General features: G+C 45.7%; 1 protein-coding gene across 1 annotated transcript in view; it reads right to left on the minus strand.

Annotated features, from left to right (window-relative positions):
- The window catches only part of CLIP2 (CAP-Gly domain containing linker protein 2), a 54,064-nt gene extending 40,444 nt beyond the window's left edge, over nucleotides 1–13,620 (minus strand). The window contains exon 1 of the mRNA XM_080630104.1: nucleotides 13,502–13,620. Coding sequence (XP_080486230.1) covers nucleotides 13,502–13,613 — 112 coding nt within the window. The 5' untranslated portion in view covers nucleotides 13,614–13,620. The remainder of the gene's footprint in view (nucleotides 1–13,501) is intronic.
- Between the last annotated feature and the right edge of the window lie 12,480 nt (nucleotides 13,621–26,100).

The following is a 26,100-nucleotide window of genomic DNA, read 5'->3' on the forward strand; positions in this document are numbered from 1 at the left end:
CTGCCTCCCCAGCACCCCTGCTTCTAGAAATAAGTCAGACATCTGAAAAAACTAAGACTATGCTAAAGTAAGCCCTAGTGTATTATGGAATAACACAGGCTAAATCCTTCTGTAAATGAAGTCACTTCAACTAGAGAAAATGCTACTTGGAAGCATTATGCACTTTTTTTACTACAGCTTATTTGAATTAGAAGATATAATTTTCCATTTAAACAAGACCTTAGCTGTAAAGATCCAAGAAGTCCTATCCCCTCAACCCCATATCCAAACTGTATTACCTTGCCCAGACCACAACTACTAGAAGACTTAAGGACAGAAAGAAACATCACAAAGCAGCCTGGGGTAGCCCAGTACAATGGACACCCATGAGACAGCCCGGAGAGCAAGAACACCAACTGGTGGAGATGCACTTACAGGGATGGCTCCTGCCTGCAGTGAGCTTCTTTCCTGAGTGCAGCCTGAATGTTGCACCGTGTAACCACGTCCCTCAAATCCCCAGCACACTCACCCGCGGCTCCGTGTCTTCGGCAGCGTAGCTATAGACACACCATATGTTCAGCTTCTTTATAAACCTAGCACAAAGCTGACTTCTTGGAGTCTTTTCTTTTCAAAGCAGCATGGAAAAGCTTGGGAACGACTAAGCCCGCCATGTCTGCAAACCCCAGCACACACATACGTGCACAGTTGTCCGTGGTTTCTCAGGCTGTGGGAATCTGCGAAGCACAAGCGTGGTTTGGGGGCTGCTGTTACGGAAGTGAAGACAGCTGCTCTCAGTGAGCTGATCCCATGACAAAAAAGAAAGAAAAGGAGGCACACACAGGTCTTTAATGAGACATTTATAAACCATTTCCCAGGCAGAGCACTGGCACAGAGAGAAGAGCAGGCTCAGGACACCTTCTGAACCAGGCAAATTTATCTTGAGCACTAAGCATTGTAATAAGCAGCCAAGCAAAGCATAGATAGTGTTTTCTTTCCACCAGAAAAGCAATCAAGCAGCAGAGTTTTGAAGTTTCACAGCCTTTTTAAGGCTTTTTAAGGTTCAGTCATCATTCCCACGTAAAACCCACTGGGATGGATCTGGTGCCATTCCTAACCTAACAGTACTAACTGAAAGAGATGAACAACCAGGAGCATAATGCTCAAGGAGATGCACACAGAAAAGCACGGACTCGTTCACTCAGAAATCATGGAATTAGCTCACTACCTATAAAATGAAGAAGAGAAGGTACCAAAAAATAGCCTGGCTTGTCCATCAAGAGGGTAATTATTACTCTGTGGTCAGACTGGAGCCAGACCAGGGTATCAGCAGCTCCAACAGCAGCTGCCTGCACAGGAATGTGATGCAGGAGTTGCTATGCGTGCATAACTCAGGATATTTACTCATAGAGCATAACATGAGCAGCCACGCATGAGCAGAGCGGCTGTAGCTCTGACAATCCAAGGGAAAGGAAGGTTAAATGACCAGGAGAGAGCCTGGTTCACCTCTGACTTTAGCATAACTGCCTTTGGGCATCTTACTTACTCCGGCTACATAACAAGCATTATAACCCTCTCTTATGCCCTTACAGTGCTTGGATGATCTGGTTATCCCATTCAAACCAGATTAGCTCTACCGTAGGCACAGCATTTTGCCTGTAATGACAGCTGATGAGCCATGCTGCTCATACCCATGCTCCTGCTGCACTATCAGCTCAGGACCAGCAGCACTTTTGAGGACCAGGCCTTGGGTGGCATGGTTTAGTGTGAAGTGTCCCTGTCACCATGGCAGGGGGGCTGGAACTGGATGATCTTAAGGTCCTTTCCAACCCTAACTATTCTATGATTCTATGCTTCCAGCGTAAGCAGCTATCCTCGAAGACAGCAGAAAGTTAAGGCACTGTCAATTGAACCACTGAGGTGGTATCAGCAGAAAGGCAAGCACCATGCTTTGTCTTTTATGGAAGGTTTTCCCTTCTCAGTAGACACATGACAGCCAACACAACTGTACCATCCCTTTGAATCATCCATGCAACTTCCCTGAGAGATCCCCCAGGGACCACCTTCAGCACCCCCAGGATCCCAGGGGAACCACAGAAGAGGTAAAGACCAACATCTCTTAATTGCCAAACATGCACACAACCCTGAGGCTGCACTGTGCTGAAAATACAGCTTTGATTCATTACTCCATCATCCATCTATTTCTGCAGCCATACATCCTTGTGCAGATCACACAGGCCATACATCTCCCCCAGAGGTCACAAGAGACTGATTGCACACAGATCCACACGATGCAGAATGCAGAGTTTGCTGGGCTGTTTCTGTTTTGCCTAATCGAATCAAAAGGATATTTGAGAGCAGATTAACACTGAGTCATCTACTTTATTCCAAATATCTGGCTTAGACAGCTAAGTATCCCATTCAAAAGGCAATGAGCTGCACAGGAAAGGGCACTTTTTGCAGAAAATCCAAATCATCTATTTGTCTAATCCTTTTTTTTTTATTTGAGAAAAAACCATGCACACGATCCAGATCTGACCCTAAAAAATATCACAGCTATGATATGAACATAGAAAGACAAGGGGTGATGGGCACAAGTTACTCCTGGGACATTCTGACTGGATGCAAGAGGGAAAATTTTCACAATGAGAACAAATTCCAACAAGAACATGGGAATAATCTCCCCAGGGAAGTGGTGGACTCCTCAACATTGAATATTGAGATCTGGCCTGACAGGGTGCTGGGACATCAAGTCTAGGTCATGCTTTGACCAGAAAAGTCAGGTCAAATGATCCTTGAGGTCCCTTCCATCCTGGCATTCCATGTCTTTATGATTCCAAGAAACCCACAGCAAGTATCTCAAACCCAAAGCTGTATCTTACTGGTCTGAGACACCCATGTGTGAACTATCCCTCTCTTTCATGCCACTTCTTCAGAACATCAACAGATGATCAGTTTTATGCTTTTATCCTCTGAACACACCTGGCCAGGACAGATAATAAAAATAAAATTATAATTACAATGGATAATATATATAATTATACAGGTAAGGCCCTGGCCCAGGGTGCCCAGAGAAGCTGTGGCTGCCCCGTCCCTGGCAGTGTTCAAGGCCAGGTTGGACACAGGGGCTTGGAGCAAGCTGCTCTAGTGGAAGGGGTCCCTGCCCGTGGCATAAGTTACAATCAGATGACCCAAGCCATTCTGTGACTCTATGATAAATAAATTATACAGCAATACATAAGGCTCCTGTCATCTTCAGGGATGTGAATCCTAAGCAACTGTACAGACTGAAGGTGAAATACAAGCACACTGCAAGCTCAGGATTCAGACACTTGCCCTATATGCTCAATGGCTGCATACCCTCAGTCAGATCCCAGATGCTCTGATGTTTACAGACACAGCACTTTAGTCAATGAGAAGGACTATGGGAAGCAGGGTCAGAGAGGGAAGCTGCTTCTCAAGGTGCCAGGATTGAGAGGGCAAAAGGCCAGAAAAACCTGCTGGCCAGGATAACTGTTCCACTTTCACCTCTGACTCACAGGATGCCATGGGGCAAGACCTGGTTCTCTAAGTTGCCTTGTGTGTAAAACACAAATACTGACCTACCACACAGCCCCAGGCCTCCAAGGTGATGGTGAAGCATTCAGTGTGTCAGAACAGGGAGGTTTCACCGGTGCACAGCAGGCTTATAATTACAGAAAGTGAGAATGACTTACAGCTCATGCTTGGTAGGGATTCATCAAGCAGCTTGGGAATACTGTGGTAGCAGCAGTTAACTCCTGTGCAACGCTGCCTGCAAATTAGAGCACTGGCACTTTGCTAAATCACACTGATTCCTGAATCCTCAGTGTAGGTTCAGTTTTTAAGAGATACTCGTGGCAAAGTTCAGCACTGTCCTCCTTCTGCAACCATGTAAAACCCCCATGCACAAGCACTTCCTTTCTCACAAAGAATTCTATAAACAAAGCTGTGCAAGTAAAGTGCTCTGCTGCATCCTCAGGCCATCACATCCCAGATGTAGCACATAGGACACACATTCCATGTGCTGGAAAACAGCACTGCCAAAACAGTCACGATTTTATACTACAGAGACCATCAACTGGGTGCTGAACGGAGTTGCTTCAGTCACAGACAGCCCATTTTGACAGCTTTGTGATACACAGGGTTTTCATACAGACCTTACTACCACATAAAAAGAACAATTTCTTTTAAGGGGATATTACTTTCTAGCATCTTTATTTAAAAAAAGCAAGTAAATATCCTACGGACTCCAAAATAAAATGAGCAAAGTATCTGTATTCTAAATATTTAAGGCTTTTTTTTTGAGAGCAATTCACTCACTTGACTGCTTGCAAGGAGGATGCTCACGTTCAGGGTGAGCATGCGACAGTTAAATCCAACCAACAAGCATTATTACGTAGCAACAGTCTGACGTCACTATAATCCTATGGATTCCCATCCCAAATCCATCTATGCCAAAGGGAATCTTTCCTTTGAGTTCAATGACTATTGGCTCAGGCCTCTAACGATCAATCTGTTCAGCAGGATTAGTTCAGTGGTTCAAGGCAGAATATGCACGAGCAGATTCTGCCCCAGAGCTGTACCTTTACTCCGACAGGTGTAACCACAAACCAAGTGATGGTACTGCAGACTTACACCAGCCCAGATGAATAGGATTTGGTTCATTATAGTCAAACCACCACAAGCTGAACATCTGTGGGAAGCAGATTTTCTTTCCCTGCTGTTCTGCAACGAGCTCCAGACAGAGAGAGCAGGAGGGCATCTGACCTCCATATGACTGCAGTGTGTGCTTGCATCTCATTCTACAATGAGCGTGCTGAATATTAAGGATTAACTATATCAAATCCTTCTAAGAGCATCTAGTGATTAAGACAATGAAAATCAGACTCCCAGTTGTCTCTAGATGTCACCTGTAAAGCTGATTAAATTAAGACTGATTCAACACCCTTTTCTAGTGCTTGGAATGCATCAGACCACTTATCCTTGGGAAAGCAATGATGACAAAGGTCCTTTCCCTCTTCAAGAGGGGAACCTGAAGGGGTGGGGGAACCATCACCTCCACAACCCCCCCTACAAACCACATTTCAGGCTATTTGATGGCAGACAGGGCAGTTCATGAGAGAGATGAATGCAAGTCCTATGCAGAGTCAAACAGCTGGGCCACAGCCACGGCAGAAAACATTCGGCTTCTGGATATGCAGCAGGGATTAGAAGCAAATATGCAGGGTCTCAGAAGAGCATCAGCATCCACAAGCAAGTGGATTCCCTACTTCACTTTTCCATCTGAGCTGTACATCAATCCAGTATCAGCAAACCAACAACTCCCCTTTGCACTTTTTCCTGTGCAGCCCTTGAAAACACACTCTTGTTTTCTTTCAGACATCTGATAACTTCTTGAACAGATGACTGCCTTGTGTGTACAGGGATACTGGAGCTCTTGCTACTAATTGGTAGATAATCTGCTGATACTGGAGTAGTCAGAGGCATTTGATCTTACAACACACTCTTTGGCACTTTGCCCTCCCAACTCCCCCTGGAACTGAAGATCCTGTGTACACAGACCCATTAAGATTAAGCAAGACCTGATCAAACTTCACAGGCACCAACGATGCATTTCCAGCAAGGATCACTAATCTGACTCGAGGAATATCCATTCAGGCTTGCAGCATGGATTTCATTGAGGACAGTGCTCAGACGAGAGCCGACAACACTGATCACTCCATGAAGCCTGAAGCAAAACAGCCACACACAAACGTTTGCTACAAATAATAGCAGCCTCTGGCCCCACCATGTGGGGTCTTTCCTCTTGATTTGCCAGTGCACAACGCCCCAAGTTAATATTAATCAAGAGTCACAAAGCCTTTGAATGGACAAGAATTAGCTCCCTATGTCTGTGCCAGTCAATCAGCTGCTCCAGACACCACAACCCCATTCCTTTTGTTTTAGACAAAACAGTAATTTAGTCTTTCATATTTGGGAATGAGAACAGATCAATACAAAACTAGACAGGCTCAGCACTCTTTCCTGCAGCTTTGTAAGACCGCCTGTGTGAAAACACTGCCAACCCATCAATGGTTACCCAGGAATAAGCTGCCCAAGATCTCTTATTAGCAAGGCATATTCCTCATCAAGGAAACCTTCCTATTCTCTGTTTTACTACAAAATAACCCTAGAGGCAGAAGTTACTACTTCTTGCTATGCATCCAGCCAATTTACCCCAACAAAATCCTGAGAAACTTGAGGGGCAAACAACTGATTTCCAAGTTAATTTACCAAGATGCTGCTGTTAACCCTAATGCAGATACATACAAAGGAATGAAGATTTCCCACTGAGGGAAGCAAGAGCAAGGCATGAATCCTCCAGAGGAGCTCAGATGAGGTCGGGAGATTTAGACTCCTCCAGCAGAACTCATGCAGGTATTCATGCTCATTAATGATGGGGATTAGATGTATGCAATGAGACTTACACATAGAGAACTGCTGAGTCTCTGAAACCAGAAGCAGCCCTCAGAAGTAACTGTGCTTCTAGACAACAGATCAGGAAACAAAGGCCCACATCCCCCTCCCAGGACTCAAAACCAGATTCAACCCTGATATAAAGATTGCACCACACAATTTTCAAAGGAAACCTGTGAAGAGGGACCAGGGATGGAACCCATGGAGTCCAGCCAGCTCAATCCTCTGTTGGCCTCTTCTCCTTACTCCCCAATGCTGGAAGTGCTTGGTCACATTCAGGTTGGAGTGACAGCTCTGATAACCTAGTGAAAACTTGGTGACTGCACCCAGCAAACCCATCCCAGCTGCTGCCTGAACATGGAGCTCACCCCCTTCACACAGAAGGAACTATCCCACAGGATATTTGCTCCAATTGCTCCAAGCCCACCATATCCTGGGCTGCATCAAGAGCAGTGTGACCAACAGGTCAAAGGAGGTGATCCTGCACCTCTACTCTGCTCTCATGAGACCTCACTTGGAGTGAGTTCTGTTCTTGTGTGCAGTTCTGGTGTCCTCAACATAAAAAGGACATGGAACTGTTGGAACAAGTCCAGAGGAGGCCACGAGGATGATCAGGGGAGTGGAGCACCTCCTGTATGGAGACAGGCTGAGAAAGTTGGGGCTGTTCAGCCTGGAGAAGAGAAGGCTGCGTGGAGACCTCAGAGCAGCTTCCAGTATCTGAAGGGGGCCTACAAGGATGCTGGGGATGGACTCTTCATCAGGGACTGCAGTGACAGGACAAGGGGTAACGGGTTCAAACTGAAACAGGGGAAGTTTAGATTGGATATAAGGAAGAAATTCTTTACTGAGAGGGTGGTGAGGCACTGGAATGGGTTGCCCAGGGAGGTTGTGAATGCTCCATCCTTGGCGGTGTTCAAGGCCAGGTTGGATGAGGCCTTGGGTGCCATGGTTTAGTGTGAGGTGTCCCTGCCCATGGCGGGGGGGTTGGAACTGGATGATCTCAAGGTCCTTTCCAACCCTGACTATTCTATGATTCTATGTAACCAGCCTCAAGCCAATTTGCAACCAAAAACCAAGTGCAACCAACCATCCCCGTAACTAGCACAGCTCAAGATTATAAACCTCTCATTCCAACATAACTTACTTAATTCCCCTGTGGAACCACTCATCTAGTGCTCTTTAACCAGCCCAGTGAGTACTCCAGTCCACTTGGTTTTTATTTTTAGTGAACAAAAGCATCAGACAGTGCTTGCAAAGACAGACATTTTGCAGCAAATAATATAGTTCTGGGCATTTATTTTCCATCATAAATACTGTAGAGACCGTTATATGAAAGTGGAAGGCATTCCCAGGCTGCTGGCAGTGCTGGATGGTTTAGCTATCAAAGTATAGTTTAGCTATCAAAATACACGTTTTGGCAATAAAACTGGGCACCCATTTTGAAAGCCAGTTTTGATTCTCATAGCCATGCCCCAACATGGTATTCAAGTCACAGATGCTTCCACCTTCCCATTTAGAAAGATAGGATCCATCTGCAAAATCCAAGTTCTAGGCTGGATTCAGACTGGACCCATTTAAGTCTCACAGAAAATAGAACAGGTTTATAGGTCTGGGCTTTTTTGCCTCCAGCACTGAAGTCCCAGTGCTGCCTGGCTCCAGCTGCAAATACTCGTTGTGCTTTTTCCTCCCCCTTTTGCCAGAATTCTTTAACTGAAGAAGAGATTTAAGAACCAACAAACACGCTGTAAATGAACACCAGAGCCAGCTGACAGCAAGATGCACTGTGAAAGGCAAGACTTCCTCCTCCAACCAAGTTACTCCAACACTGCTCTGGGCAGACAAAACCCACTCTAAAATGTGAACGCTTCCCTTCTCAGTGGTTTTCACCTGTTCCACCAGCTGGGAGGGCTGTGTGGAACCATTCATCACAGCTTCCAGTCTCCTTCCATCTTGCAACTCCAGGCTAAAGCAGGCTTTTCCAGGAGGAGGATGAGAAAGAACCCATACATATGAGCTTTGTCAGTAACAAGAAATCCAAACATTATATTGAGCCCTTTAACAGTAACCCACACCTTTAGCACAGAAACCTCTCTTGCACATGGGATTGGGAGCAGTAACTGTCTTCACTTGAAGCATGGGAAATAAGCCAACGCGTTTGTGGGAAATCCTCTCCTGAGACAGCTAGAGATGAATTTTTAGTCTGGTTTTATGGAAAAAAGTTACCACAAAGCAGCAGAACATACTTTTTCCATTGTTCCAGCTCTATGGGAGAGAAAGGAAGGGGATAGTTGGTGTGGACACCACTCATCAAGGCTAATGTTGTCCAAGAATCCATGTCAGGTGCTAGTCCCTCGCTGACTTTCAGTGTGAATGACCATTTCACATCTCCTTCACAAAAGGTTCCCACTCACATAAAGCCAATGTACCTAGCCCAGAATGCCACCACTGAAAGCCCTTACATCTCCTGGGTCTCTGAAAGGGCCAGCTCAAGTAGGAACCACAGTAACTCCACTCCAGGGAAGTTCAAAGAGGACACCCCATGAGCTGTTAGGAAACAGGGGCTCCAAGTAAGTTCACAGGAAAAATAACTCTGATATATCGAGCCAGCTTGTCTCACGTGCTGTGAATACATCATATATGGTCTCTGTAGAAACCTACAGCCGTGACTTGCGAGATTACACATGCATGAGCACACAGCATCTTCCATCTGCACCAGTCCTCTGTGCTGTTCCATAAGATGTGAGCTCTCAAGACTACGTGGTCATGTTTAACAGGCTGCATTTCCATTGCTGGGAATGCAAGAGAGATGAGAGATGGATGAAAGACACTTGACCTTCTATAAACAAATCTGAACAGAGTGCTGGGGAAAAGAGAAAGGAGAAACCAAAGCATCCTGTGTATTCCAGACTAAGAATAAAGGAAAATACATCTACTTGCACTTCCGCAGGCAAGACTGTTCAGCATATGGGAAGGTAGAGGAAGAAAGCATGAAGCTTTTCAAAACTGATTTGCAGCTAATGGCTCTCTGACAACTCTCAGGTACAACTGCAGAACAAGCACCTTCTTTTGACACTCCATCTGGAAAACAACCTCAATGTGGGGCCTTTCTCAGCCAGCCCCAGGCTATCAGAGCCAAGAGACAACTCAGAGCCAACAGGCTGTACCTTGTTCCAGTTTAACTCTGCACTTTATTTATGGTTCTTCTGCATCTATATTTCAAGCTTTTGAGATTCCCGTCTTCCCCCAGGGTAGCAAATTCAGAGAGATCAATGTTGCAGCTCTGTATTTTACAATCCAAACCACATTGGGTTTTTTTCCCATCAAGCTGCAGGGCTCAGGTAGTTCACCAAACACCTAAAAAAACCCCAGAGAAGCCAGAAATGCCAGAAGAAAGTGTGAAGGCAACACAAGTTTGGAAATATCAGCACACTCAGATGCCTCTGGAGCCAGGCAAACCCTGACAGTGTCCCAGGAAGCACTCTCAGTGCACAGACAAAGTTGACAGAGCTCATGCAAACATTCAAAGACAGCACAGAGCAGAACTCATTGTTTCTGCAGGGCTTCTCAAATGCCTTGCACACAACCTCCTTCACTCAGGTTTTTAAGACCTGATGTTAAGCTGGGTATCTTTAGAAGATCTTTTCATCCCACCAGACACCAAATACATCACATGAAGGCACTTTCCTGGATAGTGACAGAAGAGGAAAGAAAAGCAGAAAAAGCCCTTTGCAGTGCCTGAATTAAATATACAAAAGAACAATTGTTTGTAGCCACTCCATCTCTGCCACTGTCCCTCTGTATCTTAGAAAGGAGCCAGTGCTGTGACACTGAGGAGAGCACTCAGTGCTCACCGTGCATTACCAGCTCTAACAGCCCTCAGGCTGCCATGCACTTACCTCTCTTGATAAAGCTGGGTTATCAGTATGGCCATGACTTAACACCAGTGATCCATTTAGAGGCCAGAGGATGAGTGATCCTTTAGCAAGACAGAAGAATGAGGATGAGGTAAAGCTCCATCACCCTCCTATGGCCCAGGCCTAATTAATCCCAGGAAAGGTAATGAAATCCAGTCTCTACAGCCATCTACCACCAGATTCTTTGGCTGCAGGCATCCTCAGAGTTGACGTCAGTGCCTGCTGTGCTCAGGATTTTAGTGATGTGGACACTTGGCTCTGAAATAGAATTAAACCACTTTAGAAAAAAGAATATTTTCTCTGGGAGTTTTTCCCTGCCAGAGGCTGAACCTCATGATTGCCTGTGCTGCTGCTCAGTCCCACAGCCAGCACACATGCTGCAGCTCTCACAGAGGGGCCCATAGGCAAGTGAAGAGGATTTGGGGATGCACACTTTGCACACCACTTAGAGGAACAGGAGGCAGCAAAAGGCTGGCCAGGCCTTTGAAGAGATTTGCAAGAGGAAGAGCAGGTACAGGCCGTGAATAGACACAGTGGTAGCTCTTATGCAGGACACAGAGCAAGATGATGATGGTAGGGATGACATTAAAGATGATGCTACAAGCCCTACCACAACTATCCACCTAGCATAGGCCCGGTAAACAGCTCTGTTTTGTAATTGCGCTCTGCTCTCACCTTCCAGGCAGGAATTGCTCAGTGCTATGATTGCTACGGCAGCTTTGTGGCTCTGGAAAGCTCCCTGCACTGTCCTGAGAGGCAGAAGAGCAGCAGCATAGCTGCACAGCACCAACCCACCATCTCAAGACTTCTGCCCTTCTCCATACACACTTTTTGGCCTGAGAAGTTCAAAAATTAGTTTTAGCCCTGGAAAGATCAAACCCATTTTGGTGCAGATTCTGCCCATGCTTTGCTGCACATCTATCACGGTGACAGATGGCTATAGCTGAACAAGGCACAAAGAAGCTCCAGCACACAAGTGCTGCATTCAGCTGGAAGGCTGCATCAGACCCCAGTGCTGACTGACTCTTTCATACCACAACACACATAGTGACTGTGTGTGCTGAGACACCTCAGTGCAGAGCACCCATGGGGAGGACAGGCATCAGGTCTTCTCCCGCATTTTGTTGTTAAAGTGATAAAAATCATCTGAGAACAACTCCACACCACAGTGCAAGTCTAAATCCAGCACCTTGAGAGATTCACAACTGGCAGCTAAACAGTCACTTCACTGGAGGCCTTTGGGTTCATTTCTCAATCCCAGTGAGGTGCTGAGAGAAAACAAGAGGGAAATACAGAAACGGGTGTGGGGAAGAGCTTCAAATCAAGCAGCCCAACCTATAAGCTTTATCCTAAGAATTTCCTTTGTCAATTCATGCTTCTCTCTAGCAAACAGATACAAGGAGACTTCAGTATCTTTGATGTGGATTCTAAATTAAGAAATCAGTCTAATACTAAAACCCACTCAAACACAGAAAAGTGAAATTCAAATGTTTATCTCTACATCCAGGGCCAAGCCTTCAGCCGAGGAAAAGCAGTGCTGCTCCACTCCTACAGAGCTGTATTACACCAAAGGATCTGGAACTCAGCCCTTGACCTCAAGCAGTGACTGGGCCCTCAAACAAGATCCCGCACATGTGAAAAAAACCAAGTTAAAACTGGTTTTTAAATACTATCCAAGGGAAGAATTTACTAAGTGGGAGAGATGACACATACACTATCAGTGACTGAAAGAAGGGAAAGCTCAGCTGAAGACATCCATGAGCAAAGCAGAGCCCTGATGTGTAATAACAGCAGAGCCAGGGCTGCTCAGCACCAAGCAGAGACTCTGCCTGGAACTCCTGCGCAGAGGTTGTGCTCAAACCACCCTCTCAATGGAGAGTGTTCATGGGAAAAGCACAAGAGAAACTTCAGAAATGGCTCTTTTTGGTTTGTTTCAATAACTAACAGTTCTGCATTCCTCTGACAAGAGGGAGCATTGTCTGCTGACCTCATTTCTGCAGTATCATTATCACAGATGAATTGGTCATAGCATGCTAAAGCTAGTTTTGCCCGCTATTACCCCCTACACTGTTCAACAGGTACAAAGCTTTCCTGCTTCTGCCAAACACCGTACATCTTTGGGACTGAAACATATAGCAAAGAAATCAGGCATGGGGGCAACAGCCTGAATTATTATGGGACAAGAGGTTGACAGATCTCAAGCAGCAACCAGTGACATTCTCAGATGGAAAGTGTAACATACCGGATGTACAACTGATTGATAGGATATACATCATCCTGATTCTTTTTCCCAGAAGCTAGAGGAAAGCCTTTTATAACAAAGAAAGACAAAAAGCATTGCATACAAAACCTGCACCTTGAATATTTGCTGAATTATATCTAATAGAAAGCACCTAGCAATTGAAGAAGCCAGAAAAATGATTCCTAAGCAAAACACTTCTCAAATGCTTTCAAAGTGTTAATTATACTGTATAACGGCAGTCTGTATAGCTTACATATACACTGGATATGGATCATCAGACAGTAAAGCCTGGGCATGTATGTCTAGGAAAGTCATGATTGAAATCCCAGTGCTTCTGATGATTCTGTGCAAACAAAGGCACTAATTTGAGGTAATTGGCATAGGACAAACCACCTTACATGCCTCGTGCCTACTCTTGCATTATCACAGGCCAAAAGCCATGGCTACAGGACAGTGTTTAATAAGGTCCCCGGTGAGTTTCTAATCTGCCTCAGTATTACCAGCTCTTCACATTGGTGAATAAGGTCCTCGTGTTTAATAAGGTCCTCGGTGAGTTTCTCATCTGCCTAAGTATTACCAGCTCTTCACATGTTAGTATCTGTACAGGTACACATACACAAACAAGCAAGGCAGGACGCAGCAGCTCTCTATCAGCCCTGAACACCAGAGGATCCGTCTGTCTTCCACCCACTCCACAACCTGTTTTGTGCATTTCTGGGGAAAGAGAGACCATTTACTCACCCCATTACACTTGTTTCGATCCATGCTCATGATCAACCTATGTACAGATGGGAATTTCACATCTTACTGAACACTGGCACCACTAGCCCTTTGCTTTTAAGCCAGGTAATCACCTGGGTCAGCTCATGCCCCTACCAAATCAAGTCCTTACCTTCTTTTGAGCCAGTGGTGACAGCAGCTGCAGTGGTCCCTGATGCCCGTCCCACTGGGCTGGAGTGCTTCCCAGCCCTGCCTGGGATTTTAAGTCCACTTGGCTTCAGCATGTTTGCTGTCTTCTGTATCTCAGGCTCCTATTGTCAGTGTCTCAAAGGGCTTTCCTGGTATCACAATTCAGGCTTCTCCATGACGGACCTCTTCTTCCATTGTTACAGACCTGGGAGAGGACACAAACCAGATAGAGAATGGGTGGGAGAGCACCAAACAGGATCCCATAAAGGAGTACCCAGCACCCTCCTCATAGCCACAGCAGAGTCAAGATCTTCCATTTCTTCTCCTGTAAAGCAAGGGTGATCATTTCCATCTCCCATCCTAATGTTACATTCCTCAATCTCACAGTCTCACTTTAATCCTGGAGTCCTGGGCCAATGCTGAAACCTCCCAGAGTCCCCAAACAACAATTTAAATTCAGTTTGGGATCTATTGACTGGTTTTAAGTTCTAAAATCTCAGTTCATGCATCAACCAAGACCCAGTTCTGCTGTCAGAGCCCTTACCAAGGGCACACTAACAACCCCAGCTTGAACCTTCAGTGCAAGGCCCCCATTTTCACAAGACTTTGGGGCAGCCTCTCCAAACTGACAGAAGGAGGAAGGAGAGGCCAGTGTCCAAGAGGAGGCTTTCAGCTCTTCTCTTTAAGGACAAATCCAAAGCCTTGTTATAGAAAAAGGGCATCTGACCCCATGGATTTCCAGTAAGACCGAAAAAAAATCACTTTCTGGAACCTAAGCATGACTTTACCAGCTATTCATTAGTGAAGTCACATAACCCTTCCCTATGCCATTCCCTTCCTGGTAGGCAAGTGGACTAAAACCTCCAAATTCCTTGCAAGGATGTTGCATGAACAAACACACAACTCCTCAAGCAAAAAGTTCTATGACAAGAAAAGAAAAATAAAGGAAATGACTATTTTGCCTAAAAAAAGAATCCCAACAAAACCCCATTCCTAATGGAAAAAGAAAAAACAATAAAACAGAGATGATCAGCCAAAAGGAAGCTCAGGCTGGCTGAGCAGGCTGCGATGAGGAGGGAAGAAGGTGGCAGCACAGTAAGCCAGAGAATGCCAACCTCACGGCAAAAGGAACTGCAAGGAGAGCAAGCCAAGACCAGTCAGAAAGTGGGGGACACCCAGACCTGCTGCCTGGGTCAAGGAAGGAGGCAGCACTCCTGAGAATTCATGTAGCAGAGATTTACAGATGCCATGAGGAGGGAATTGCAATAGTGGGGACGGGAAGTGATTAAGACATGAGTAAGAATTTCAACACAGGCTGGGTCAGAGCAAGGGGAGGGCGGGCAGAGCTCCAGGGAAAGCTGCGAGCAGACACAGAGGACAAAAAACCACAAGGAGAATTCCAAAGCTATTCCTGAGGGCTCACAAATACCTGAGACACCAAAGAGTGTTCTAGCAGTAAGAGTCAGTCATCCCACACCAGCTTAGAGAGACAAAGAAAGGAGGGATCAGCAGGGACAGCCCAAGTGAAAACCCAAGGGATCAAGCCCCACTCATCCCCATGTTCCCCCCCAAAGGGTGTTCAACACCTCAGGTGACTTCAGACACCTGCAGACAGCACCAAATGGGAGTATTTTAGCTTACACAGAAGTCAGGACTGTTTGTGAGAAGTGGGAAGCTCAGATCACATCACCAGCAGCAGGAACAAGATCAAGCAGTTCTTGTTAAGAAAGCTGCCTTCCTGCACTACGGACTGCAAAAACTAGATGCTGTCACAGAGCTGGACAGGAGGCTGCAGATCCCAGCTCTATTTAGCATAAAATAGGGAGACAAGTAATAGACTCTGGAGGTGAGAAACATTGATCAGCATATCAATATTCCTCCTATCTGTCAAGCCATCAGACATCTCCCTCCTACCCACTCCATCTCATATGACACGTTTTGCTCGGGGCTAGCTTGAATTTTACACAGCAATTTGATTTCTAGCACTTCTGCTGGCAGCTGATGTGCTCTACCAAGAGATCTCGCTCCATCTCCATTGCTTCAACCTGAAGGTTTGCTTCTTCACAATACGCCCTTACTCCTAGATTGGCACATCTCCTCGCCCAGCCCTACCTTTTGGTTACAAGGGTTGATGCTGTACTTGTGGTTAAGCAAGGTGGGGATGCTGGCTGAATCCATGGCCGGGACTGTGGATGAACGAAGGATAAAAGGGCACAGGGGAAGGATAAAACAGAAGAATCGGAGCAGGAAAGTGCCAGACGAATAAAAACATTTCACAGTTTGTCAGGCCTCTGTCACATGGATTCTCTGGATCTCCATCCTTGCAGCCAGAACCACATACACTTTAGGGAGACAGTGAATTTAGTCTGCTCCTCTGTGAAGAGCCAGGGAACTTCAGCTCATTCTCCCTCCGCTACTCATTATCCCTGAGGATCAGCTGTCCCCTCAGGTCACAGGGTATTGTGATATTCTGCTCCGTCTCAGGATGCCTGGATTTTATTTTGACACAGGCAGAGAAACAAGAGGAAGTGCATCCCCACTGCAGAGAGGTTCCTATCAGAAATCTTTATGCAAACACATTAGCTTTCAACATCCTAATGCTGAAGCCCAAATGAACTCCACAGGCTGCTAATTACCTACCCTCTGAGCAGATAGCTGCTCTTATCCTGAAATACAATCACCATGGCTGGTTCATGGCCACAGTCACTGGGGTGTACATGCCACACAGAGCCACAAACTACTCAAATGCTACCTTCCATCAGAGCCAGATGCCCTCAGCCCCACACCACTCACTGCATGTTGGTTCATAGGGGAGTCTGAGGAGCTGTCTGAAGTGACATTCTCATCTCCACAAGCTGCAGATCGACCAAAGCCAGGAAACACAAGACGACTGCTTTAGCATGCACCTGCACCCTCACTATCACACAGGGAGGTGAGGCTGAATGTAGGAATTCTTACTATAAATCCAGCTGGTTAGAAATGCATAGGTAAGATTGATGTCTGGGACACTTATAAAGAAGTCTTTGCCTGCTGCTAGGGACAGATACTCCTTCCCTATCACTAGTTTCTCCCCCACTTCAACATAAACACGTATGAGCTGATTTTTAGGAAGCTCTGAATGCCGAGCACAGAGCTCTTCTGAATTAAACCATTAAGTCATCTTCACCCAGAGCCATCCAAGTCACACATCAGCTCCCAACCAAGTGACGCAGCTTTTGTGCTGCAGAAACAGCCTTGGCCTGGGACACAGGCCAGTATCTCCATTAGAGGTAACTTGGCCGGAGCTCCTGTACTGTTGCCTCAGTATCCCAACAGCCTCTATTAACAGACAAAGCCCTCCCCAAAAACCTGTTTCCAGCAGTAGATGCACGATGCAGGCAAAGAGGATGCCACAAGTGGCATAAGAACCACACGAGCCATTTTCTTTCCTACTCCCTGTATTACCTGCATAAGCTGTAAGCTTTGACCCCCTGTATAACTTCATGGAAATGTGCCTTTCTCCAGACATAGTGTAAAGAAAACCCCATCTGCCCCTGTGGGTACTGGGGCCATCAGCTCTGCTTATTTTTGTCTTCTTCCTCTTCTAAGATGACACAGATTACAAGGATTTTGCTGGATCTCTGCTAGATTCTTCCTGCAATCTTTTCATACTGAGATGAATAGTTCTGTCTGTTCCCACAACTAAGAAAAGCATCCCAGGAATGCACAATGTGAAAGCCTGCTTCAAATGACCACAATCTGTTCTCCATCTTTCCATCAGAAAAGGGGACTCAGATGGACCTGAGTCACCTGGGCTCAGATTCAAAAAGGGGAACAGTTCTTGAATACAAATATATACTGTACTTAAATACCAAAAAATAACTTCCAAAAACCACCTTTCACCACAAGAAATGTATCTGGATATTCAAGTATCCACAAGGCTGGCCAGGCTTCAGAACAGCACAGGTTAAAACCAGAAACAACTGGAGGTGCTGAGGCTTCAATTACTTCCCAGATGTGGTAGAAGAGTAACAAGGGTTGGAAGCAAAAACCTTTGTTAGCCTTGGCAATGCGACTTATCTGCAAGTTTCTCTGCTTCATCTATCCCTTGTACCCTCAACAACGCACACGAGTACTTGTGTGCCATGTGGAATACCATCCTATTCAAGATGGATGTGAGCAACAAAGCAGACCCCCAGCAGAAAGCGCCCTAAGGATCTCTTCACCTCAACATATCGAGAGAAGCAACTGCAAGACACAGGAGCAGCTTTCCAGACAGCAGACTGAGCTGGCCTCAATCCCATCCTGTGCTTCGTGCTTCCTTCTGGATGGGTCTGGATGTAGGAAGTGTTTACCCAACACAAAACCCTAGGCAAGGCACAGGGAATTAATTCTGAGTGCAGACCCAAGTGGCATTTAGACCAGCTGTATCTGAGCACTGGTGTAACAGTTGGGTATATGCAATATTTTGTCGCGAAATAACTCCTTATTTCTTAACATTAAGTACAGAATTTAAAAGGAAGTACCAAAATTTAGGTTTCTGATTTTCTAGCTTTGGAAACCCACATGTAAGAACTTAAATGTGAAGAACTTATGTGCGGTCAGACATGCACATACCTTTTCAGGGCAAGGGCCTATGAAAAAAAGGTAAAGAAAAGTATTTAGTCATCAGGCTGAAGGAAACCAAGGTTATCACGTTGTATGGAAGGTTAGTGATAAACAGAGGCAACGCAGAGGAGCAGTAAAACACTTTACAACAATCTTGACTCATGCAAATAATCAGTGACGTTAAAGACAACAGCTGGGATTGGGACAGGTTTGCACAATAAAGCCTTTCTGGTTTCACCTCCTCCTATCTAAGATAGTCTTTTGAAAAGCAATTTGTGCCATTATTTGAAACACTATGCCAGGTCTCCTCATGTTCATGCTAAGGATTGGGAACACCAGCGCTTGGGATGGAGCCCTATGGCAGCACATTCGCAAGCAGAGCTCCAGCCACTTCCAGGGCTATCAGAAGATGTGGTGCTGTGGCTGAGATCTGCACAGACTCTTGCATTAGTAAAAAAGACACAGCTTGGGAAGACCAAGAATCCTGTCTGCAGCTGCTCTAACAACGTAATAACAGCAACTCCATATGGAGCAATGGAAAAGGAATTATACGCCTGCAAGGTAAACCCCCAGCCTCCACAGGAAGGAGACAATCCCACATGCTGCCACACAACACGCAGTTGGGGAAGGTCCAACAGAAGGTCAACCAAAGTTAAAACCAACTTTGTTTTCAACACATCCTTTCCATGCATGTTTAGGAAAGTTAAACATAAAGGCAGGAACTTAATTTTCACCCCATGTTCTGGCTTCATATTTCAGAATTCAGAGCCCTGAAGCAGTTTCTGGGTCTGGTCCCCATCCTCTGTCATTCAAGAGCCTCTGGGACTCCGGACAAGGGTGAACTTACCTTAGCAGTGCCCAAGAAGAACCCTGCTCCCCACAAGACCCACAGTTGCCTGTTCCAGCAATTCATATTCACTCGTGTCACACTGCTCATGCAGGATCTCCCAGTGAAATCAGCATTACTGCTTGCAGCAACCTTCAGCATCAGGCACTGCAAATGGTGAAAGTGATACCTGAAGCCCAACATCTTCCTGAAAATAAACTGCTAAAGAATCTGGTCCACTGATTGCTGGAGGAGCTCTGCACTCACTTCAACAACAAGCACACAGAATAAAGGCAAAAAGCTTTCAGTGCCAACTCTGGTGTTAATTTATTAGGCCTTATACAAAACCTTTATTGGCCTAAAGATGTTTATTCTGTTTTCTTAAGTTATGTAAGGTTATTTAACCTCTTATTTCTGAGCACTTAGTTGTATCCTCTTCCTACTTCCAAGCTTCTTTGCACTCTCCTTGCCCTCAGGAAAATGAGACTTTCAAGAAAAGCAGCTCTATCTCGTAGAGCCATTGCTCCAGGATACATAACAGATTGCATGCCGAGGCAAGGACAGACAAAGATTTGGTGTCCCATGCTCAGGACCTCACAACACTGGCCACGCTGCAAAGACAGGGCTAGCGATTTTAAGAACCGAAGTTTCCCTTGCAAACAAAATCCAAAGGCTGGACTCAAACCGCTGCATCTTCTGCGAGAGGGATAGGAAATGAATCCGATCAGAGACAGGATCTGATAAAGCCAAACTGCAGCTTTGCTAACAGAGGCAGAGATTACACTGAGAAGAAAAGTCAATTTTATCTCTTAAATCCTTAAGATGTTCCATCCGATCCAAGGCAATCATAGCACGGCCTTCTCACTTCTCCCATTAGTTACTCCTTCCAACAAGCAATCAGAAACCCATTCCTGAAGCCCATGGCAGACCAGGATTAAATCCTTTTGCTTAATTGAAGTATGGAGGAAATAAAAGATGCTCACTGTTAATTAAGGTCAGAGTCCTCTCCCAAGAAAACCTTTCCTTCCCCCATGGAGGGAATGGAAGCAGAGCACTACAGGAATGAAAGAAAGGAGCATACTGCTTTCATTTACACACAGGAAAAATCAGGGGATCCCAAAATCCTGACAGCCATCGGGTTTTTTTCCTCCCTTGCAGTTGAATTCGCATAGGTTCTTCAGCCATAGAGCTCTGTTGTTACCATGTAGTCTCCCTTACGCGTCTGAAAGGTTGTTAACCTCTAACAAAGCTCGTGTTTAGTTGTCTCTCTCACTCCAGTTTTATAATAATTAGCACAGAATGCAAAGGGAAGGCCCAGAGGCCTTTTAGTTAAAAACTTCCATATTTCAGCTAGTTTATCCACTATAATAGACTAGTTTCGTTGTAAACCAATGGCTATTAAAGGAAGAACATGCAAAAACATCCCACTGCACCCTAAAAACCACAATGCAAAACCTGAGGCAAAGTGGGGAAAACTCCAACCAAAACACAAGAAACAAAGGCCATTCAAGGAAGTTATTACACACAAACTAGGGAGTAATTATGGGCCTGCTGATGAGCTCACACTCCCCATGCTGGCAAAACGCCTGCTGAAGACTGACACAGGAGATAGCAGCAATTCGGCACTAACTGCAGAGCAAAACTAGCTCTGATTTGTGGGAAAAGGCCTGGGGATGAGCTTGGATCTATGTGAGCTCTTGCTCCCTGGAGTTAAGCCCTGGGGGCAGGGGACAGTGTTCCTACAGGAAAACATAGGGCAAGACACCAAAGTTGTACAGCTCCCATGGGAAGGGAACAGAATGTACACAGAGATTTCAGAAGTGCTCTCCTCCAGGTCAGTTCAGGCTTGATCCTATTGCTACTGAAGTCCATGAAAGATTCCTCTACTATTCAAGAGGCTTTGACAAAATCCAAGCGGCCGATTCACAAAAGTGTCATAAGTAGGATCTGGGAAAGAAACATGAGGAGGGCAGAGTGCAGGAAAGATAATGATACATAAAATGGTTTGAGCTGGAAAGAACCTTATGATCATCTAGTTCCAACCCCCCTGCCACGGGCAGGGATGCCTCACACTAGCCCAAGGCTCTGGCCAACCTGGCCTTGAATACTGGTTGAGGGATGATGCATTTACCACTTCTCTGGGCAACCTATGCCAGCGCCTCACCATCCTCACACTATAGAACTTCTGCCTTATCTCTAACCTGAACTTCCCCAGTTTCAGTTTGAGCCCATCACCTCTTGTCCTATCACTACAGTCCCTGGTGAAGAGTCCCCCTCCAGCACCCTTGTAGCCCCCTTCAGACACTGGAAGGCCGCTATGAGGTCAAAAGCATACTCCATTACAAGGGCTGGGTATTTTACTACTGGAGAAAAAAAGAAGTCTTTAATTAAATCTGAGCTATACACTAACTCAGCCATGCTACACACCCCGTGCAGAGCCACAGAAGAGTCTGAACTTCTAGAGTTTCCTGGCTTTTGATACTTGATTTAGTGCAGCATTAAAGTTCACCCTGGCACTTGATCCATTACTCACTGGAGCTCAGGTTCACAGAGATTTTGATTTGTGCACTTCTGTAATCTAACTTCTACCCTAGACTTTGATTACGAAACAAAAATAGCACCCAGGTCCTTCCTGCCCTGATTCCCCCCGCTTTTTTTACAATCTGCACATGCAATGAAGACTTCTTTGCAGGCCAGCCTTGGTTTGTTGACTGTAACTGAAAAGCTGAAGCAACAAAGAGCTGAAAATAGGAAACAACTAGTCTTGCAAGCTTCTTCTCTTTCTCTTTGCACATTGAAACCAGGAATTCTGTTTTCATTTTCAGAGCAGTGTTATGACAGCCTGTCTGCTGATAATCCAGTTGTACCTGTTTAAACTTGCAGATGATTTAGTTAAAAGCAAAGAAAATAGGATTGGAATGCAACACATTTTGGTGCAATAGAAAATACCTTTGGGACATGTTGTGCTTGCTCCTGAAGCCCCCATTGTGCTCCACTAAAGCTGCTCAACATCCACACACACCCTCAAGTGCACCAGAAGAAGGCACCATGTCCATATAACCACACATCTACTGCAATTCAGTAATGCAGTAGAGACCTGGTCACTATAGCAGGAACAAGAGCAAAGCCTTTCCCTGGACCATTAGTTCTGCAAGTTTGAACATCTAGTGAGAAATCCCCTCAGAAGAATCCCAACACAAACAATGCCACATTAAGGGAAAACTGATCCTGCCTCTCCACAAGCTGCTGGAACTTCAGGCAGGGATGCAGGACAAAAAGGCCTACTCTGTATCTAATGCAACTCCTTTAGTTATAAAACCACAAGATTTTTCATTCCTGCAGTTCAGCAGCATCCATTTGAGCCTCTTCTGGCTGGGAACCCCCCACCAGTTGCCAGTCCAGATTTAGTCAAGCCAACCTGCTGCCCACAGACCTACTCTGCCCTTTGCACATTCTGCATACTCTGCCCGCTGACATTCTCCCATTGTGTGCAACGCTCTCCCAGGACGGCTTTGCCCTTTTCTCCACCTTCACAATATCATTTTGACCAAGCAATGTTCTCCTTTGAGAGGTCCTGAGACACGGCACTCACCACTTCCATTTCATCTTAGGAGATCGTCTCTAAACCTTCATCACTTGAATTCAGTCTGGTTTAGACATAGGCAGCCCAAAATGCATGGGGCATCCCAGGCAAAATCCCCAGGTAAACTCTATGCCAAATGCTATGAGCTAACATTATTTTATTCCTTCGAACAAAGCAAATGTTCTCAAAAGCGGAAAGAATAACCTTGACACTGGTTGTTAAGAGTAAGCAGAGATACAACAGGAGGTAAGCTGAAAAGGAAACACAGACCCTCTCACAGTTGAAATGCAGCACTGACAGCCAGGACTCCTGCTTCCTTCTTCCACAGTGGTCAGTAAACTCCTTTCTGCACAAAGACAGATGATAACAGTACCAACATGCAAAAAGAAGGGGGACAGACCAGGAGGGTCCCACCATCAGTGTCTATTGAAAGATCAGAGATCACCAAACCTAAGATGCTGTGGAGGTGCAAACTTACCCTCTCTCCAGAGCACCAAGGCCCTGTGTAAGCCCCATCCCCTCTACCCACACTCAAGCATCCTGGTTCCCATCGCTGCACTGGCAGCAGTAGAACAATGCTGCATACAGTTGTTCCCTGGAGCACCCTCCTCCTCCTCCCTGCTGATTCACCAGCCTCCCACTTCAGAGCCTGACCTCTGGGCTATGTGCACTAATTGCTGCTGTCTCCTGAGCCTCTCTACAAGCACTGTAACTTCCCCAGACCACAGCTGACACCGACATACCTACACAGCTCCCACCACAGCCACTGCTGGAGACAGAGAGGCCAGTCATGTAGGAAGTTTCCTTTCAGCCAGTATGTGTTAACCATGAAGTTTCCTAATTCACCACCATACAAAGGTCCTTAGAAAAGCCAGAGCTAGCTCACAAACCTTATAGTACAAGACAGAACATACCTCAATTAAATTACATCCCTATCGATGACCAAAACTGTAATAATTTTGGCAAGTTATATCAAATTGGATCTTACCTGTCAACATTATTATGTTACCACTCCTGTCTCATGGTTCCTATGACCCACACCTCACGACCTGCCTTCCAGAAGCCATCATTTACTTTGGATTGCACCACATGCAGAGAGATACAGATCTGAGCTCAAAGCCTGCAGGCACTGAGCCGCACACTAAGCCACCCCAGCACCATAGGATGTTACACCAGAGAAGGTGAGAGATTACAGTTTCTAGAGGGTGAAAAAGCAACCACCATCCTACACAGTCAGATTGCAAAGGAGGTGTGGAGACTGAACATGCCTGGTGCCCTGCCTGTGCTGCAGTGGGACTTGCTGGGCTGGCAGGAATAGGAGAGGCTGGCACATCTGCACACATTTGGGAAAGGCTGTCCATCCCAGCCTCCTCCAGCAGCAACAGAGGCCTTGCAAGCGCAGTACTGCTCCACAGCTTGGTTTCAATCAGCATTCCTACCTACACACTACCCTGTGCCATTGGGAAGCACACATACAGCAGTGCTTGATGCACAGATGCTGGCAGCCAAAACGAACAGGTCTGTCCAGATGGATCAGTGCTAAAAATGGGATGTAATAATTCCTAACTCTGGAGACAGAGCGAAGCTGCCGGGGTGAACCCAGCCTGCATGCAGGTAGGCAGATGGATCAACCCACCACACTCCTTGAATATTGCAGTACTACATGTTCTAGCCGGAGCTTTAGAGGCATTGTGTGTCCCCAGATGCTCCTGCACTCCTTACAGAAACAGGCTTCTATATAGAAAGTGTCACTAATCTCTCCTCTAACGCAGACAAGACCACAATCATGATTTTGTACAGAGATCAAGATATAATCTCACCTAGCCAAGCAAGTAAAGGTGTGATGTGCCTGAGCACATCACACCACAGACTGCTGGCATGACATCTCCAATGCAGACTGGTCCCGTTTCAACCAAAAATGAAAAACAAAATTCAAGTTGTAACTTCTAACAATGACAGTCAATGCGGCCAGCACTCTAATGCAGAGTATAGCAGCACTCCATAAACCTGAACCATATGATCACCCAAAAGCACCATCTGACTTTGACATTTGCATGTCGATGTGCTGGAAGTGCTCCCACACCTTCCTACCATCTAGACAAAGCGCTCTGAGAGGATTCAGAGATAAAAAGGGGAAAAGTGCTTGCAGATGCTTCAGAGACATCATGATTAAACTTGCAGAAGTATTACTGCCAATATCATTTAGTAGAAATATATATAAATATACATACACATAGAAATCTTTTCTATGGAAGAGATTCCCTGTGAGGGTGCTGAGGCGCTGGCACAGGGTGCCCAGAGAAGCTGTGGCTGCCCCATTCCTGGCAGTGCTCAAGGCCAGGTTGGATGGGGCTTGGAGCAAGCTGCTCTAGTGGAAGGTGTCCCTGTCTGTGGCAGGGGATTGGAACTGGATAAGCTTTAAGGTTCCTTCAACCCAAACCATTCTGTGATTCTATGATTTAGCAAGTTCAAAATCTACTTCATAGATCCCACTACAAGACTACAGACACAGATACATAAAAGATGAACAGTGTAAGGCAAAACATCAGCCTTCCCTGCCCCAGCAGCATATTCCACACAAGCCTGCCTTTCTGTGCCATATTGTTCCTCATTAAATCTCCATTAGGGATGGCTGGTGGATTGGTCATCAGCTATAACGTGCCAAGCTTACCAGCTGGGAAACAGAAGTCCAGAGGAAAAAAAAATGCACTTACTCAAGGTTGCAGACTGACCTACTCCAGTTTGTGTAGTAAGGATCTCAGTTATAAAACAAACAGCTTTATGCTAAATATAGCTAAGGAGCAGCCTTTAATCACCAGGATAGCCTTTACACAGAGGGCTGACAGAAGCTACTGAGGTAATATAGCACACAATACACAACAGTCAAATATGAAGCTAAAAAGCCCATTAAACACATCTCATGACATAAAGACCTCTCCACATCTTCCAGGAGAGGCCTCTTTCCAGGGAGGTTTGTTCTCCGTCCAGGGGATGTGCTTGTAGGTCATGAATGGGAGAGATGCAAGGGATGGGAAGGGCTGTTTGTTTCACCAGGCAGCTGCTTTTTGTGCCTGTCAGGATGGCTGAAAAGTTTCCAGCACTAATTGGCGGACACAGAAGTTTTCAGAGCATGATGAAACAGATAATGGGGGAGGAATATGTCAAAGGAAGAAAAAGAACAGACCAGCTAGAGAAAGCCTTTGTTGGTGCCTATGCCAGAAGCTGGTGCCTTACTTTGGAAGCCTTCCTCTGCCGCGCCAGAGGATGTGTTGCCAAAGAAGTTCATGCTGCAGAATTGTGTTGCTTTTGTCAATGAAACACCTTTGTACTGGTCCTTTGTACAGTAACAGGCAGATATACAAAGCCATAACGACAACAAACAAAACAAAGGGGAAGACACACACTCTGCAGTTGTAACTGAGCTTAGACTGGCCAGAGAGGCTGGAGAAAAACTCTCATTGCCCACATTATTCTTTAAGAATAAAAATCTTTAAACCTCTGTCCTGAATTACAAGGATGAAGATGGACCTAACCTGGGACAGATGATCTCTTGGAAGCTTGTCATTCCAATTTGTGGTGAAGCCCT

Source organism: Psittacula echo (assembly GCF_963264785.1).
Source record: "Psittacula echo genome assembly, chromosome: 15".
NCBI classification, from domain to species: Eukaryota; Metazoa; Chordata; class Aves; order Psittaciformes; family Psittacidae; genus Psittacula; species Psittacula echo.